The sequence below is a fragment of the Passer domesticus genome, chromosome 10, assembly GCF_036417665.1.
Source record: "Passer domesticus isolate bPasDom1 chromosome 10, bPasDom1.hap1, whole genome shotgun sequence".
In the NCBI taxonomy this organism is placed as follows: Eukaryota; Metazoa; Chordata; class Aves; order Passeriformes; family Passeridae; genus Passer; species Passer domesticus.
This window is the reverse complement of record NC_087483.1, coordinates 7,366,698-7,380,125: the sequence shown is the minus strand read 5'-3', so window position 1 is coordinate 7,380,125 and position 13,428 is coordinate 7,366,698. Positions and strand designations below refer to the sequence as shown.

General features: G+C 44.8%; 1 protein-coding gene across 27 annotated transcripts in view; it reads right to left on the bottom strand.

The window, feature by feature from the left end:
• Positions 1 to 13,428, bottom strand: part of LRRFIP1 (LRR binding FLII interacting protein 1) — a 102,840-nt gene that overhangs the window by 36,287 nt on the left and 53,125 nt on the right. For 11 of the 27 annotated variants that reach the window (XM_064433570.1, XM_064433571.1, XM_064433574.1 and 8 more), the window contains exons 4-9: positions 11,181 to 11,228; positions 9,903 to 9,947; positions 9,342 to 9,392; positions 5,970 to 6,002; positions 4,873 to 4,920; positions 1,479 to 1,535 (exon numbers count right to left, since the gene is read on the bottom strand). The exons of 5 other annotated variants lie outside the window; for them this stretch is intronic. In XM_064433570.1, the coding sequence (XP_064289640.1) occupies positions 1,479 to 1,535; positions 4,873 to 4,920; positions 5,970 to 6,002; positions 9,342 to 9,392; positions 9,903 to 9,947; positions 11,181 to 11,228 (282 nt within the window). The remainder of the gene's footprint in view (positions 1 to 1,478; positions 1,536 to 4,872; positions 4,921 to 5,969; positions 6,003 to 9,341; positions 9,393 to 9,902; positions 9,948 to 11,180; positions 11,229 to 13,428) is intronic. 11 more of the 27 variants (XM_064433547.1, XM_064433555.1, XM_064433560.1 and 8 more) reach the window with 4 other exon arrangements.

Here is a 13,428-nt window from a genome sequence, read left to right as displayed (position 1 = left end):
TTAATGATTAAACCAAACAGCAACAGAACTACAAGGAACTAACGATGTTGCTGTAATTAAGCCCTACTCAGACTAAACCCCCACGCTGCAGATGCTAATTCCAGCATGATTTTAAATTATTTAAATGGAAACCAAACAATCTCTTCTCCCTGGATGACTTTCTTGCAGATATTTTGCTCTCCCTGCAGTCCTCGGAGCACTGGAGTATGTCAGTGAAGAGTAAGAACATCATTTATCACCAGTGCTACAGAATAAAGCTCCTTGAACTCCTCAAACGGGCCAGCAAGAGTGCCAGCAACAGGACAGGCTGTTTTTTCAGCAGCTCAAGCAACAGTATTTCATTGTCTCTTATCCACATAATGCCAGCTAAATTATATGGCAGCAACAATTTTAGATGGACGTGAAATATCAGGTTTCACTGTTTATCCAGGCTCCTGCTTAACTTCATGCCTACAAAGTAACCCCCTGAACTCCCTCTCGTGTTCAGCGTGTTATTGCTCAAACACATGGACAAATGGAGGCTTAAAAGAGTTTATCTTTGGCCTAAACACTGAGCTTTAGGCTGCATACCACTAAATTTCTTAAGAAGCCCTGATAGCACAAAGATCAACAGGCTCTGAGCTTTTGTCTGGCTTTGTTAAAATAAAGGGGAAAAAAAACCCCAAACCCCAAACAGTTCCCCCTCTGCCCCCAGGCTGTGCTTGGACAACCCTTAAACTCATTTGCACAATCCCCAACATTTAACAAAGCAGGGCCAGGAGCTGCTGTAATTGACACACAACACTTGTTGTGCTGGAACGGGAGGGAACATTGTGACCTGCATCCTCACAACTGAGTTAATAATTAAGCTTTTTTGGACTAGAAATAAAAGTCCATCAATGTTAAGTAGTTAAGTGGGAACACTTGCACTGGCTCTTCAGCTCTGTAGGCGTTTCAAGAAACCCTAGGATATGGTTTATAAAGGAAAAAAAAAACAACAAAAAAACCAAACCAAAGGCATTTTAGTTAAGCAAAATTCAAATAAACAACAGGCATTTGGGGAAAATTCAAAAGCCAAAGTCCATTTTAACTATGCAAATCTCAAGGCATGGACTAAACGAGGAGATTCTGCACTAGAGCACAGCATGAACACCTTGCAGAGGTTGAAAAGCACTCATTCTGTTTCCAGCATGTGGAAATCCTCCCTGCCAGTGCTGCCACAATGTAATTTTTACCCAGTTTTGTTTACAAGTTAAAGCAGTTCTGGCTCCCAAGATCTTTCTGTACCAATTTCTGAGACTCCCCACTCAGGGCCTGATTTTTGATTTTTTTATTTCCCAGACAGCTTCTTGCTGTACCTCCAATGCCTGACAAACTCCAAACCCACAACATGCAAGACAGGTAAAACCTGCTTCACTGCCAAAAAGAATTTGCTAATTAGCTTTAATCCCCTTAAATGGAGTGATAGAATTTTATAGCAATAGAAATAATCTACTAACCCTGCTAGATTTTCTACTCTGGGATGATCCATACACGTCTTCCTCATAACCATTGGTCTGTTATAGAAGGAAAGGGGAAAAAAAAAAAAAAAGGAAAGACAAAAAAGGAGAGAAGAAAAATTGACATTCCCAAAGGGAACTTTTAAGCAAATGTCATCACTCATGAAAGGCAAAGGCAGAGAGAGAACTTTTCAAAGATACACCAGGAACAGGAGCAGTGCAGGAGTGGGTCATGGTTTGAAACACGAGGACACGAACATTTGTGTCACTGCCTCCAGAACAGCCAGAAATGTCAAGGATACTCCTGCTTGCCCTTTTTGATCCCCCCTTTCTTTTTTTCTTTTTTGCCTCCCCTATTATTACTATATTCAAACATTATTCTATATTCAAACACTCTGTGATGGGAATAGGGCACAAAATGGGGACAAAAAGGAGATCAGAGACTAAAATAAAGGGCATATATCACTATAGCTATTTGTACCTCAGGCAGCTAAACACCTAAAAAGCAGCAAATTGTAGTAGAGGCATTAATTCTATTTGAGAAATCCGCCTCAGCAAACATGCTGTGCTGTGTAAATTCCCTTCTTTTTGATTCTGAGCATCAGAATTAAACCCAGACAGTGGCCATCTGCCACACCCCAGGATTCTGCAGCAGTCTGGGGGCTACTAGGAGATTTGGGTGGGCTCAGCTGTCCTCCCTGGTGTCAGGAAGATGTTTTCCCTCAAAGGAGGCACAACAAACAAGCCCAGAAGGACTGCTCCATAAACAAGGTGAGGTGTTCAAATCCCTATGGCAGCAGTGCTGGGAATAAAAGGAAACAATCAGTGACTCAGTCCTGAGTCTGGGAATGCCGTGGTGAAGAAGAGAGGACAGACCCAAAAGTCTCCTCAATGGACAGCATTAAAAGCTCAGGTTTCCCCAGCAATTCACTGTTCTGGTATCACCTCACAACGAGCCCTGGTTTAACACTGAAAACAAGGAAGCACTCTGTGTATTGGAGGTGGGGGTTTGGTGGAAATTTAATTAGAATTTCGATGAGAATTAAGTTTTGAAGTCCATGTTTTAATGAGTTCCCAAAATGAAAATCCACTAGAACCAATCTGAATCAATTTCCAAGAGAAATATTTATCATCTACTATACAGCAGCTTGCATGAAAAATTAAACAAATTAACTTAGAAACCAGTTCAGAGCCAAGCTGGGAAAGCTACTTCTGGGAAAAGCTTAGATTCTCTATTGAAATGCAATACTATCACCCCAAATGGAAGGCAAACATCCAAGTTTCTTTTATTCAAGAACTGATTTGAAATACTGCTGTAGCCTTCTCACACAGCTTGGCTTCCTTCCAGTTTTTACCAGGTTGTTTTTTGTTGTTTTTGTTTGGTTTTTTCCAAGCTCCTTGAATTTCTCCAGCGCTTAAGAATGGTTAAAATGGATCTCCAGCAGCTGAAGGCAACGCTCTGTGCAGACCAATTACCTCCACCACCCCTTTTATTGCTACACTGAGGGCTTGTTTGCCTTTTTCAGCTGTGCAATATTGACTAAATGTAACCTCAGATCACTATCTGAACCATCCTATTACTTTGTAATGGTACCTTCATTTTTCCCACATGTGGTATTCCCCATTTGTTTTTACTGTTATTCCATGTTGACAAGTTGTCTCCTGTTTATCATCAGTATTTTCACTCTAACCTTGTATGAAACTGCCTTCACTCCCTGCACTTAGCCAGCCAGGCAATACAGACTCCTAAGGAACTACTTTTCCCTCCTTAAAAGCCCCAGATGATGCTGTCTCAGCTGGGAACAGACCAGCTGAGAAGGATCCCAGCTGTCCTGTTCTCTAACAAAGTTATTTTCCAACTGTACATTCCTTTTACAAGAACGAGATCTGGCCCAAGGTTTCACTCAGTGTCACGCAGAGACAGCCTTACAGTCAATTTACAGTAACATCCTTTATGCCCTGGAATAATTACCCTGCTTAGGACCTCCAGCTGAATTGGCTTGATGAATTTTCCACAAGCCCAGGGTAACTGGTTATCACTTTACAGTTCAGGCCCTTCTCAAGGAATCTGCCTCATTTGCCCTGTGTCTCCCAGATCTGAGCCTGAAGCCCCAGAGCTGAGGCCATTTCCCCTGCCCCTCTGACCCATCCTCTCCAGAAACCTCTCCAGTGCATATTTTTGAAGGCAAATGCTCCAGGCAGCTCTTGGAGAGCAGGGTCAGTTTTATCAGGCCTTGCTGACCTTTGTTCTAGGCTTCGTTTACATGCAAAGCATCTGACCCTCATGAAAACTGGAACAAATAAAACTGCATACTAGAGAGGCTGAAATGACTCAGTTTTACTTTTCTCCCTTCAGTGACCCTATTTCTCTCTGCATTTTCTTCTTGCTTTTGACACACAAAGGAAACCACTTCACTGTCCATTCCTGCTTGCAATGTTTTTTTACTTCAGGCTGTGGCTCGTGCTGCTCCCTCAGCCTTTCTCAATCCCACAGCCAACTTCCAGCCCTCAGAAAAATTCTCTGCTCATTTCCAGTGTAGCAAAGAACCCCAGCCCAGCCTCCACCTGTGATGAGCTAAAGAATAAAGTAGGGATTTATTAGGAGGCCTCAATGGTTCCACCTTGGGCAGCACAAGAGCCCAGCCAGGGCTGCGCCCAACATAAACCAAAATGGTCACAAAATGGACAACTGGTCACAGGGTCTCTCACTTTTTATAAGTTCTGCTCCATTTGCATATTGGAGTTAATTGTCCAATTACAGCTTTTCCCATCCTGCTTGTTTTTCTCTCTTCAGTCCATGTGGTTTATGCTCTTGGGTCTGAGATTTGGATCATTTGTCCTTGGTGCCCAGCTAGAGAAGGAATTGTTTTGTCTCCCTACTCTGTGAAAAGAGCTCATCATCCCCTCATATGAAGCCCAGACCCACACACTAAAGCAGCACAGAATCTGAAAAATATCCAAGCTAAAACCTGAGGCATCAGTGTCCTCATTGCCTGCCTGGAATTGCCCCCCATAAGATTCACCTATGACAGGGGGTGAAATGAGATGGGCTTTAAAGGCCTTTCTAACCCAAACCATTTGGGATTCTATGACATTCTCTCAACATTGCCTATTTCTTTCCTTCTTATTTCTGTGTCATGTTCCACCTCAAGTCAGGTAGCTCCTGTAAGGTTTTGAGTTCTCCCACGTGCTCTTTATGCACAGCACTGAAATAAGGGCTTGGATTATCCCACATTTTGGAGATGAACTGATGCTCATTATTGCCTAGCACGTGCTGATAGCTGTGGTGTATCCTTGACACTGGGCTGGCAGCTCTCCCACCTGCACACGCTCCTTGTCCTGCCACAGTGGCTTTGCAGGCAGAACCCTCTCTGAGACAGACAAAAATACATACTGCTTTGGAGTAGTTCTTCTTTTTGGTCCTCTCACTCTCTAATCCAGCCTGCAGTGGGATGAAGAATGCAGGGTGAGATCAGTGAGTGCTGCACACCCATGCAGGGCCAGGCATGCACATCCCCATGCAGGAAGAGGAGCAGAGCAGGGCTCAGTGAGTGCCCAGCAGCCCCGGGGTCAAACGCCTGGTTATTAGGGAATATTGCTCAAATGCTGATGGCACTGTTAAATTTAGCAGCTGTGCTTCCAATCAGCCACGCTGGCTGGGCTCAGTCAATTCAGAGCTGCCAGCTGTCCATCCTGACTGTATCAATACAGCCATGCAAACACCCAAACGTGCTGGAACTATTCTGGGATGTAGGTCAGGCACAAATGAATGCTCTGCGCTCCTGATTGGGAATAGCGCCGGGAACGAAGGAGAGGGGAAAAGCAGGAGAATCTAGAGAACTGCACTGCCCAGTTTGCTTCCTGCAGACACCAGCACACCTCCAGTTCAACACAAGGCAGCTGGAAATGTTTTAAACTGAGCTTTAGTCCTCGTTGCCCCTTTCTGTTCTTTCAGGAGCAGCTTTATCTCAGTGTTCGCAGAGCAAATACTCATTGTCAAAGCATTATTATTAATCTGATTTTGTCCTCTAAAGCGAAGGTAACACAAGCTGCAGCTTTGGTAGGCAGTGTGTTTGTCCTGTCACCTTTGCTAGATCTATTTACAGTGAGGTTATGAGAGTTTTATTCCTTTCCAGATCTGTGCTGAAATAAATCCAGACGCAGCTGGCCCAACAATGGTCAGGCTTTAACAGAGACAGTGTTTTAGGGGAAATCCAAGCCATTCTGCTCTGCCTGTGGTAAGCACTGAGCTAAACCCAGCTCAGATCTCTCTAATCATTTGTCACTTCTCATCTGAACTGTGTCAGAGCAGGAGGAGAGAGGGAAGTGGCATCCTGACATCACAGACCACAAACTGCCTCAGGATGCTTCCAGATCACCCTGATCTCAGAGCAGTTATCACAACCCATGTTAGTTTCTTGCTTCTTCTTCATGATTAGTGTTTGAACACACACACGCACAAACACTCTGCAACTTGCAGACTGTTCTCACCACTGGGTAGGTGCTGGCATAATCCAAATGAGACTGTAAAGGCATGAGAGGAGAGGAAAATCAGAATACAAAGGAAAACACAAGTTATGTCAATCAAAGGAATGCCCCGAAGCAAAACAAACAAACACAAAAATAGGCAGGGAGATGTAAATCCCAACTAAAGAATTTTGATAATGCAGGATTTCTTGCACAAAGGAACAAGTTTGGAAGCTGGGAGGATACAAAACAAGGATGCACAAATTAATTATGAGTGATGGATAAGACAACAATATTTCATGCTGATGGTGTTGGATTAGAGACAGCCAGCTGGGAAGTGGGAGAACCAGGACAAACGAAATAGAAAAGGGACTGAAGAGAGGCTCGAGAGCCTCAACAAACACAGGCTGATGTTACTGAGCTTCCCTAGGAAAATCTGCCTGATACAGAACTGAGCTTGCAGAACTCCTGAAACAGGACTGGCAGGAGCTGTTGATGGGCTCAGGATCATCAGGGAAGCTGCTGAAGAAGCCTCTCCATGGAGGAGCCACAGACACAGCCAAGCCAGGACTGCCTGGACCCCTGGTCCCTGTTTGCAGCACAGCTGTGGGGCCTCATTCCACTTGCTAGCCTGATCTAATGGATATCTCTGGAGGTTCTGCAGTGTGTAGTGCTGCCTGCTCTGCCAGAAGCATCCAGAAGCTCCCCAAAAGCTACCTCAGCACATCTCTGGTGCCTGCAGTCCAGGCATCCACTTCAAAAATATTCCAGGAGAAAAGTCCAGAGTGAAACCCACACAGATCAGTGGGGTGGTGAAGCCCTAGGGAGAAGTGAATGTCTGATATTGCCTCATTTCAGTGAAAACTTCCTGCACAGAAGAGAAGCAGAGCTGCAAAAAGGAACCCCCGGCACCACCAGCCCCTCACACTGCAAGGAGCCTGAGTGCCAAAGATGGAAGATGAATTTTCCAAAAATGCCATCCTGCAACAATGGAAGGAGAGCCTTCCAACATCTGAAAAGACAGCATCATTCAGAATTCTCCAAGTCATTTCATAAACCCTTCATGGACTCCAGGCAACTTTCTGATGCTGTCTTCAGGCTAAAACAGCTCCAAAGCCAAATTGGACACGAGAACTCAGGTGATTTTTTAAGGCTGATCAAAATTTATGGGGCTTTTGGCTTTGTTATTTTGAAAAGAGATGCAGCAAGAGCCAAACCTTCACAGACTGGCCACCAGATGTGGTCAAATTACTAAAAATTACATCTGCTGTAAATCCACACTAGGAAAGTGATCAGAGAGGCTGTGTACAAGGGCCTGGAGTGACAGGGAAAGGAAAGAATGGCTTCCAACTGACAAAAAATAGGTTTAAATTATTAAAAAATTAAGTATTAGGAAGGAATTCTTCCATATGAGGGTGGTGAGGCCCTGGCACAGGTTGCCCAGAGAAGCTGTGGCTGCTCCCTGGAAGTGTTCCAAGTCAGGATGCATGGGGCTTGGAGCAGCCTGGGCTAGTGGAAGGTGTCCCTGCCCATGGCAGGGGGTGGAACAAGATGAATTTTAAGATCTTTTCCAACTCGACCCATTCTGTGATTCTATCAATTAATTGTGAATAAAACAACTGGAAGACGTAGAAGGCTGAATTTCAGTTCAGACTGGCAAATATTTATGTGCTTCTACAATCCCAGTGACACAAGAATGAGGCAAGGAAGCTCTGTCAAAACTTCTCCTGTGCCTTCCAAAACGTCAGCACATCCACCACCAAATGCTGCTTTTTGGAGACAGGGCCTGTGCAACATCACTGAGAAACACCAGTGTGGAAAGTTTCAGCCAGATCCTTCTGTCAGAGAAGGACATTCCTTGCAGAAGTATGAGGAATTTGGGGCCATCCCACGGAGCAGCTGGAGGCTGCTGTTCACCAGGCCAGCGCTGGTTATCACAGCCTGATACTGCTCAGGGGGAAAAGGGCCAGAAAAGCTCCTCCAAGGCATGGTGAGGAGGCAGAATGCAGAAATTCTGCTCTTTAAATGTATATAAAACCCAGGACTGTGTTGCAAAAACACCTCAGGAAGAATCAGTGGTGGATTTGCACTGAGATGTTTCAGATGAAGATGTGCTATAAACACAGAGCCAGTGTGTTTGCATCGTGCCACGTTACAGCCACGGATAAACAACCCATTTGTGTTGTCATCACCTTCTAAACAGATAGAATTGATATTTCAACTGAACTAGAGGTCTTTTTCCCCTCCAAAAAACACTTCCATATGTCAACATTTAACCCTAAGTAAAATAAACACTGCTTTTCACGTTCTGCTGTGCAGAGAGGCTTTTCTTCACTGAATCTTTGGGGCTTTGAGGCATCTCCTAGCTCTGAAAAGCACTCAAGTTTGTCATCTTGAGGAAGAAAGGTTTTAACAGCATTTCATGAGTAGCAATAAGGATTCCACTAAAAAGGGAACAAGGCAGCACTTTATAACTTTAAGCACATTTTGTGCAATTTTACAGTGGGATCCCTGAGAAGGCTCTGCAGCAGAATTTTTTTTTTTGTTTCTGTTTTAATGAGTCTTTTAGACAGCATGCAAAAACAGAGTTAAGATTTATATAAATGTGTGTTATCTGGGAAAATACTGTCTGGGCATTTTGTGGAAAAAACTGCTTGAACTTTTCCTACAGATGAGTACTCAGTGCTTTACTAATCCCACCCTCACAAAACTCAGGCCTGCGTTGATTTTCAAGTATTTCTAAAGCATTTTTAAAGCAAACAACCAGTGATAGGACCTAAAGGAACAGCTGGAGCTGTGTCAGAGGGATTTTTGGCTTAGATATCAGGGAAAGGCTCTTCCCCCAGAGGGTGCTGGGCTCTTCCCAGGGAATGGGCACAGTCCTGAGGCTGCCAGAGCTCCAGGAGAGCTTGGACAAGGCTCTCAGGGATGTCAGGGTGGGATTGTTGGGGTGTCTGTGCAGGGACAGGAGCTGGATCAATGATCCTTGTGGGTCCCTTCCAGCTCAGGATATTCTGTTATTTTATGAGTATTCACCTGCAATTCCGAAGTGTTTAGTACTTATTCCCACTGACCAATCACTTCTGGTTTCCTGGGCTAATAAACACTGACCCCACCAGCACTTCCCCTTCCCAAATTTCCAGTGTCAGGAGTGAAACAGGGGAGCTCACAAGGTGCATGCAGACACCAATGCCTTGGCTAAGTCCTTCCTGCAAGAGTGAAGAGCAGCGACCACACAGGTTTCTGCACGGGGCACACAGTGGAGACAATCAGTGATCCACTTGAAAAAACCCAACATGGAACACGTCCAGGACAGTCCCCTCGGGGTGTGGGGGCACAGGGGGACAGTGACACCCACACACAGACATGCACACAGAGGTTGCACAGTTTACCAACCCTCAGGCTTCCACGGCTACCCACTGACATGCGCTCATCTTCATCCGAAGCCTAGCGAGAGAAAGCGTAGAGACAAAAAAAAAAATAAAACAGTGAAAAGAACACAGGTAACAGGCACTGATGGCTTGGATGGGACAGGAGGAAGGGAAAGATGCACAAACTCAATGTTTTTAAAAAAATAATTGCATTGAAAGTATAAGCAGAAAGCAAATGAAATCATACCCTGCCCAAGAAACAGTCAAGCACTTTACTGCAGGGTGAAGGAGGAGCTTGCTCAGGGTTCCCTGCTCTGTGCTCTTGGCCCTTTAATGAACATTAAACACTCCAAACAGGTTATTTCCCACTTTCCACCCCCTTTGTTCTTGCACATTTGCAAGAGCTCCCTGGAGTGACTGGGGAGAGGGCAGAGAAGTCAGGAAGTGGCTTTGGGGTTGGCGCTTGCCGGGGGTGGCGGGAGCTTGTTTTGGTTCCTTTTCTTTTGAGAAGGAAGTGCCTTATGCACGTCTGTTTTCTTAATCTGCAATGTCTGGCTGAACAGAAAAAGCAAAAGCAGGTACTGACCGAGGCATTTCTTCGGGCTCTACGGGAATAACGCTCACTGTCTTCCTACCAAGGCAGCAGAGAGAAAACAGAGGGAGGTGTTGAGAGGACAGACACAGCAACAGAGCCTTCCAGAAACACACAGTGAACTCCAGCCACGCTTAGGAGCCAGTAAAGTTGAACCAAACAACAGGAGGTGACACCCTGTCGAAGCAGAAAAACCCCTCCTCCCTTCTCTGAGACCCCAAATTTCCTCAGCTACACAGCCTCTGTGACACTGGAAACGCCATCAAGATGTTTTACATTTCAACAAGCTGATTTTAACAAATTGATTTTCGAAATGAATTTAGAATTTAGAAACAGCAGTAGAAAACAGAAAAAAAAAGCTTCAATATTGTAGTCAACAGATGAGCAGATTTCCAAGCAAGGGAACTGCCAGTAAGGTGGAGTTACGCTCATCCAGCAAGGATTTGAGGAGACTCAGTGAGTCTGGGGTGGGTGGGTGGTCCATGCAAACCAGCATTTACTGATGAATTATCAAAGACCAAGGAATGTGGGGAGTTTGGGAAGTTACCTTCCACACTGGGAGCCAGCTGTTCAGCTCTGCCTTTTCAAGTGTGCACTACTCAGCTTTGCAGGGCAAGGCCACAGCTTTCAGCTGGCATTGCTGGTAACTGGTTTCATAAACTTAGGGTTGAAACACATTTGAAGCCAGTGACTTCCAGCCCATTAGCAACTTCTTCATCTCCTATCATGGGTGTTAAAACAGTCAGATGTTGCTAGTAGCCAACTGTGTAGTTGGTATTAACTGGTTTTAGCAAATTCTAAAATCCAGGACAGGGATTATTATTGAAAAAAAGTGAGGATTGCCACCATAGCAGCAATAATTCCTCTGAGGGATTCCCCTGGGCCAGTAAGTGCTAAGGGAAATGAAACAGCAAGAGTGACACTTGCCCACAATTTACTTGAAGGCAGATTTAAGAAGACTCAAGTGGTGATGAAACCCACAAAAAAGTAAAATGAGCACAAATACTCCCTGTATCCCAAGGGGCTCTAACAGGTTTTTATCCTAACCTAATCTTTCAGCGATAGCATGGACACAGGTCTGTAAAAAGAGATGGCTCTAACCCAGTCCCTGCCAGTTTTAAGCTGATCAAAACTCACATTTCAGTTGCAAAAGCAGAACTGTGGGACTGGAGTGGAACTCACACTCCCAATGCATGAAAATACCTCAAAATCTATGAACTACACAGAACTGCAACACGCGAAAGTTGTTGAGCTACGTTGATCGAGTCCTACCATCCATTGCTCGATGTCTCCCCACTTAGTATCCAGCCCATAATATTTCTACAGACAGAAAAGGGAAAAAAACCAGAATTTAGATGAGAAAAGCAAACAGAGAACATTTAGACATGCGCTGCCAGGCCCTGGCCAAGCCACACAGCTCCACATGAACATGCCAGTGAGAGCTGTGCCGCGTGGCACCGGAGCCCTCCGCAGAGAGTGCCTGGGAAAAGCTGCCTGGAAAGGGGAAAGGGGAGTTTGGGCATGACCAGGGTGCTCAGCTGCTTCTTCTCCCTCAGCACTGCAAAACCCCCTGTGCTGGGGGACAGGAGCAAGGAGAGTAATGAGTCTTGAATTCCTGACCCAGTTCAGTCAAGACTCATTACAAGGGAGGCGAGCACAGGACACTTCCAGGATGAAAATTGCTGTCAAATCATGTTTCCCGTAAAGGTCTGTCAAACTGGGCAGACAAGTTGGATACAACTCATCTCTGGGCACCCTGATTTGCTGGATCAGAGCTCCACAGAGCTCCTTTCAGAGCACCAGGCTTTTTGCTTGACCCACCTGAGAGCAGTGGCAGCACCAACAAGGGTACAAGAGGACAAGATCCACCAGTGCAGGCGAAGACGGCACTGGGAACTTCCCCATGAACTTGAATTTCCTCCAGGCAGCAAGTTGTTCAAAGATCCACAGGTTTAATGGGACTTTTCTTCCTTCCCAAACCAGCCTGTCAAATCTGGTCTCAGGAGTTTTGTGTTTTTAATGGTGCCCATTAAAGTGATTCCTGTGTGAATTAAAATCACTGGCCTAAAGCACAGCAGTAGGCAAATGGAAATTTTGCTTAATGAAGGAAGAATAATATGTATTTTAGAGCTTTCTTACAGGTTTGAGGAGGCAGGAGTATCAACAGCCAAAACCCTAGGAAATTATTTTTTAAAAAATCAGAAACCTCTTCTGTATTGCACTCTGTTTTTAGCACTCGCTCAATGGTATTAATGTAATTTTATTTTCACCCTTAAAACCTCATTCACTATTTATTGATAAACCAAACCAAACAGCTGCACATTCTTCAGTGCTGTATTACTTTATTCCCACTTCAGATTCACAACCCATGCACCAGCTTGTTATAAAAGTAACTGCTATGCATTTCTCAGCCTGAGAATGACCCTGAAAACTCCATGAGCTCCCAGAGCTGTGTACACAATGAGAACCTGCAGATTATATGCTTTGTAGTAAAGCAGGTCAGGTAAAGCCTTATTAGAGGCTTTTTAGCCATTAACAGACTGAGAACATTTTCTAACACTAGACATCAATTTAAAAAACTGAAACACACTATTAAAATGGAGAACCCTTTTTCACACATAGGAAGGATCCATAAACACACTTGTAATTTTTTTAGGGTTTGCTGCTTCCTTTCCATGCCCTCTCACTGTCTGACACTGGCTTATGAATTCAGCCTTGCAAAAGGCAGATAAGGAAACAGCCCTTACAAGACTTGCTATGTCACAGTTTAAGTTCCATTTACAGGCTTTTCCTTCTCCATTTCAAATTACTCAGCTAAGTGCTTAACATCCCCTGAAGAAAAAATCTTAATGAATGAGACTGCCCAGAGACCATTTTAATTTATAATCTTTTAAAAAGCACGTGTCATACTGGACTGAACTGGCAGCTTTTGAGCTCTCAAGTATTTTGACCCCTCACAGCCACTTTTCTCAGTTCTCCCTCTACACCAACTCTTCTGTTCTGCCCCCAGGGGCCTGGTTCCACTGGGTTGAAGGAGGAAACGCTGCTTTTCCATTCATTCAGGTTTCAGTTAGAGGCCCTTGCTGGACTCAGGTTCCCTTCCACCTTGAAAAGTGATATTACAATTCAATAATTAATGATGTTAATACCATTGAGAGAGAATTCCAGATGCCATTTGCTCGCTGAGCGCCAGCGAAACTGCCGGACTCAAACTCGCCCTGGGATGTTGGGAGGATAACCCACTTATCTCCTCATCCATGTCAGGACACCAACAGTAAACAACCTCCTGGGCTCCCACGGGGCTGCTTCTGCACCAGGAGGTTAAATTAGTTCCCATAAAGAAGATTAATAAGGAGCCTGTCGATCCATGGGCAGACACTGAGTCACTCAGCGCGAAGTCAACTCCAGGAGTGAGAGGGACTTGTTGCCAAATTGATGGGGTCAGGATTAAATACCAGAGCACACGATTTGAGCAGCTCTCTTCATATACACACACACTCAAAGAGGGGAGCAGCACTCC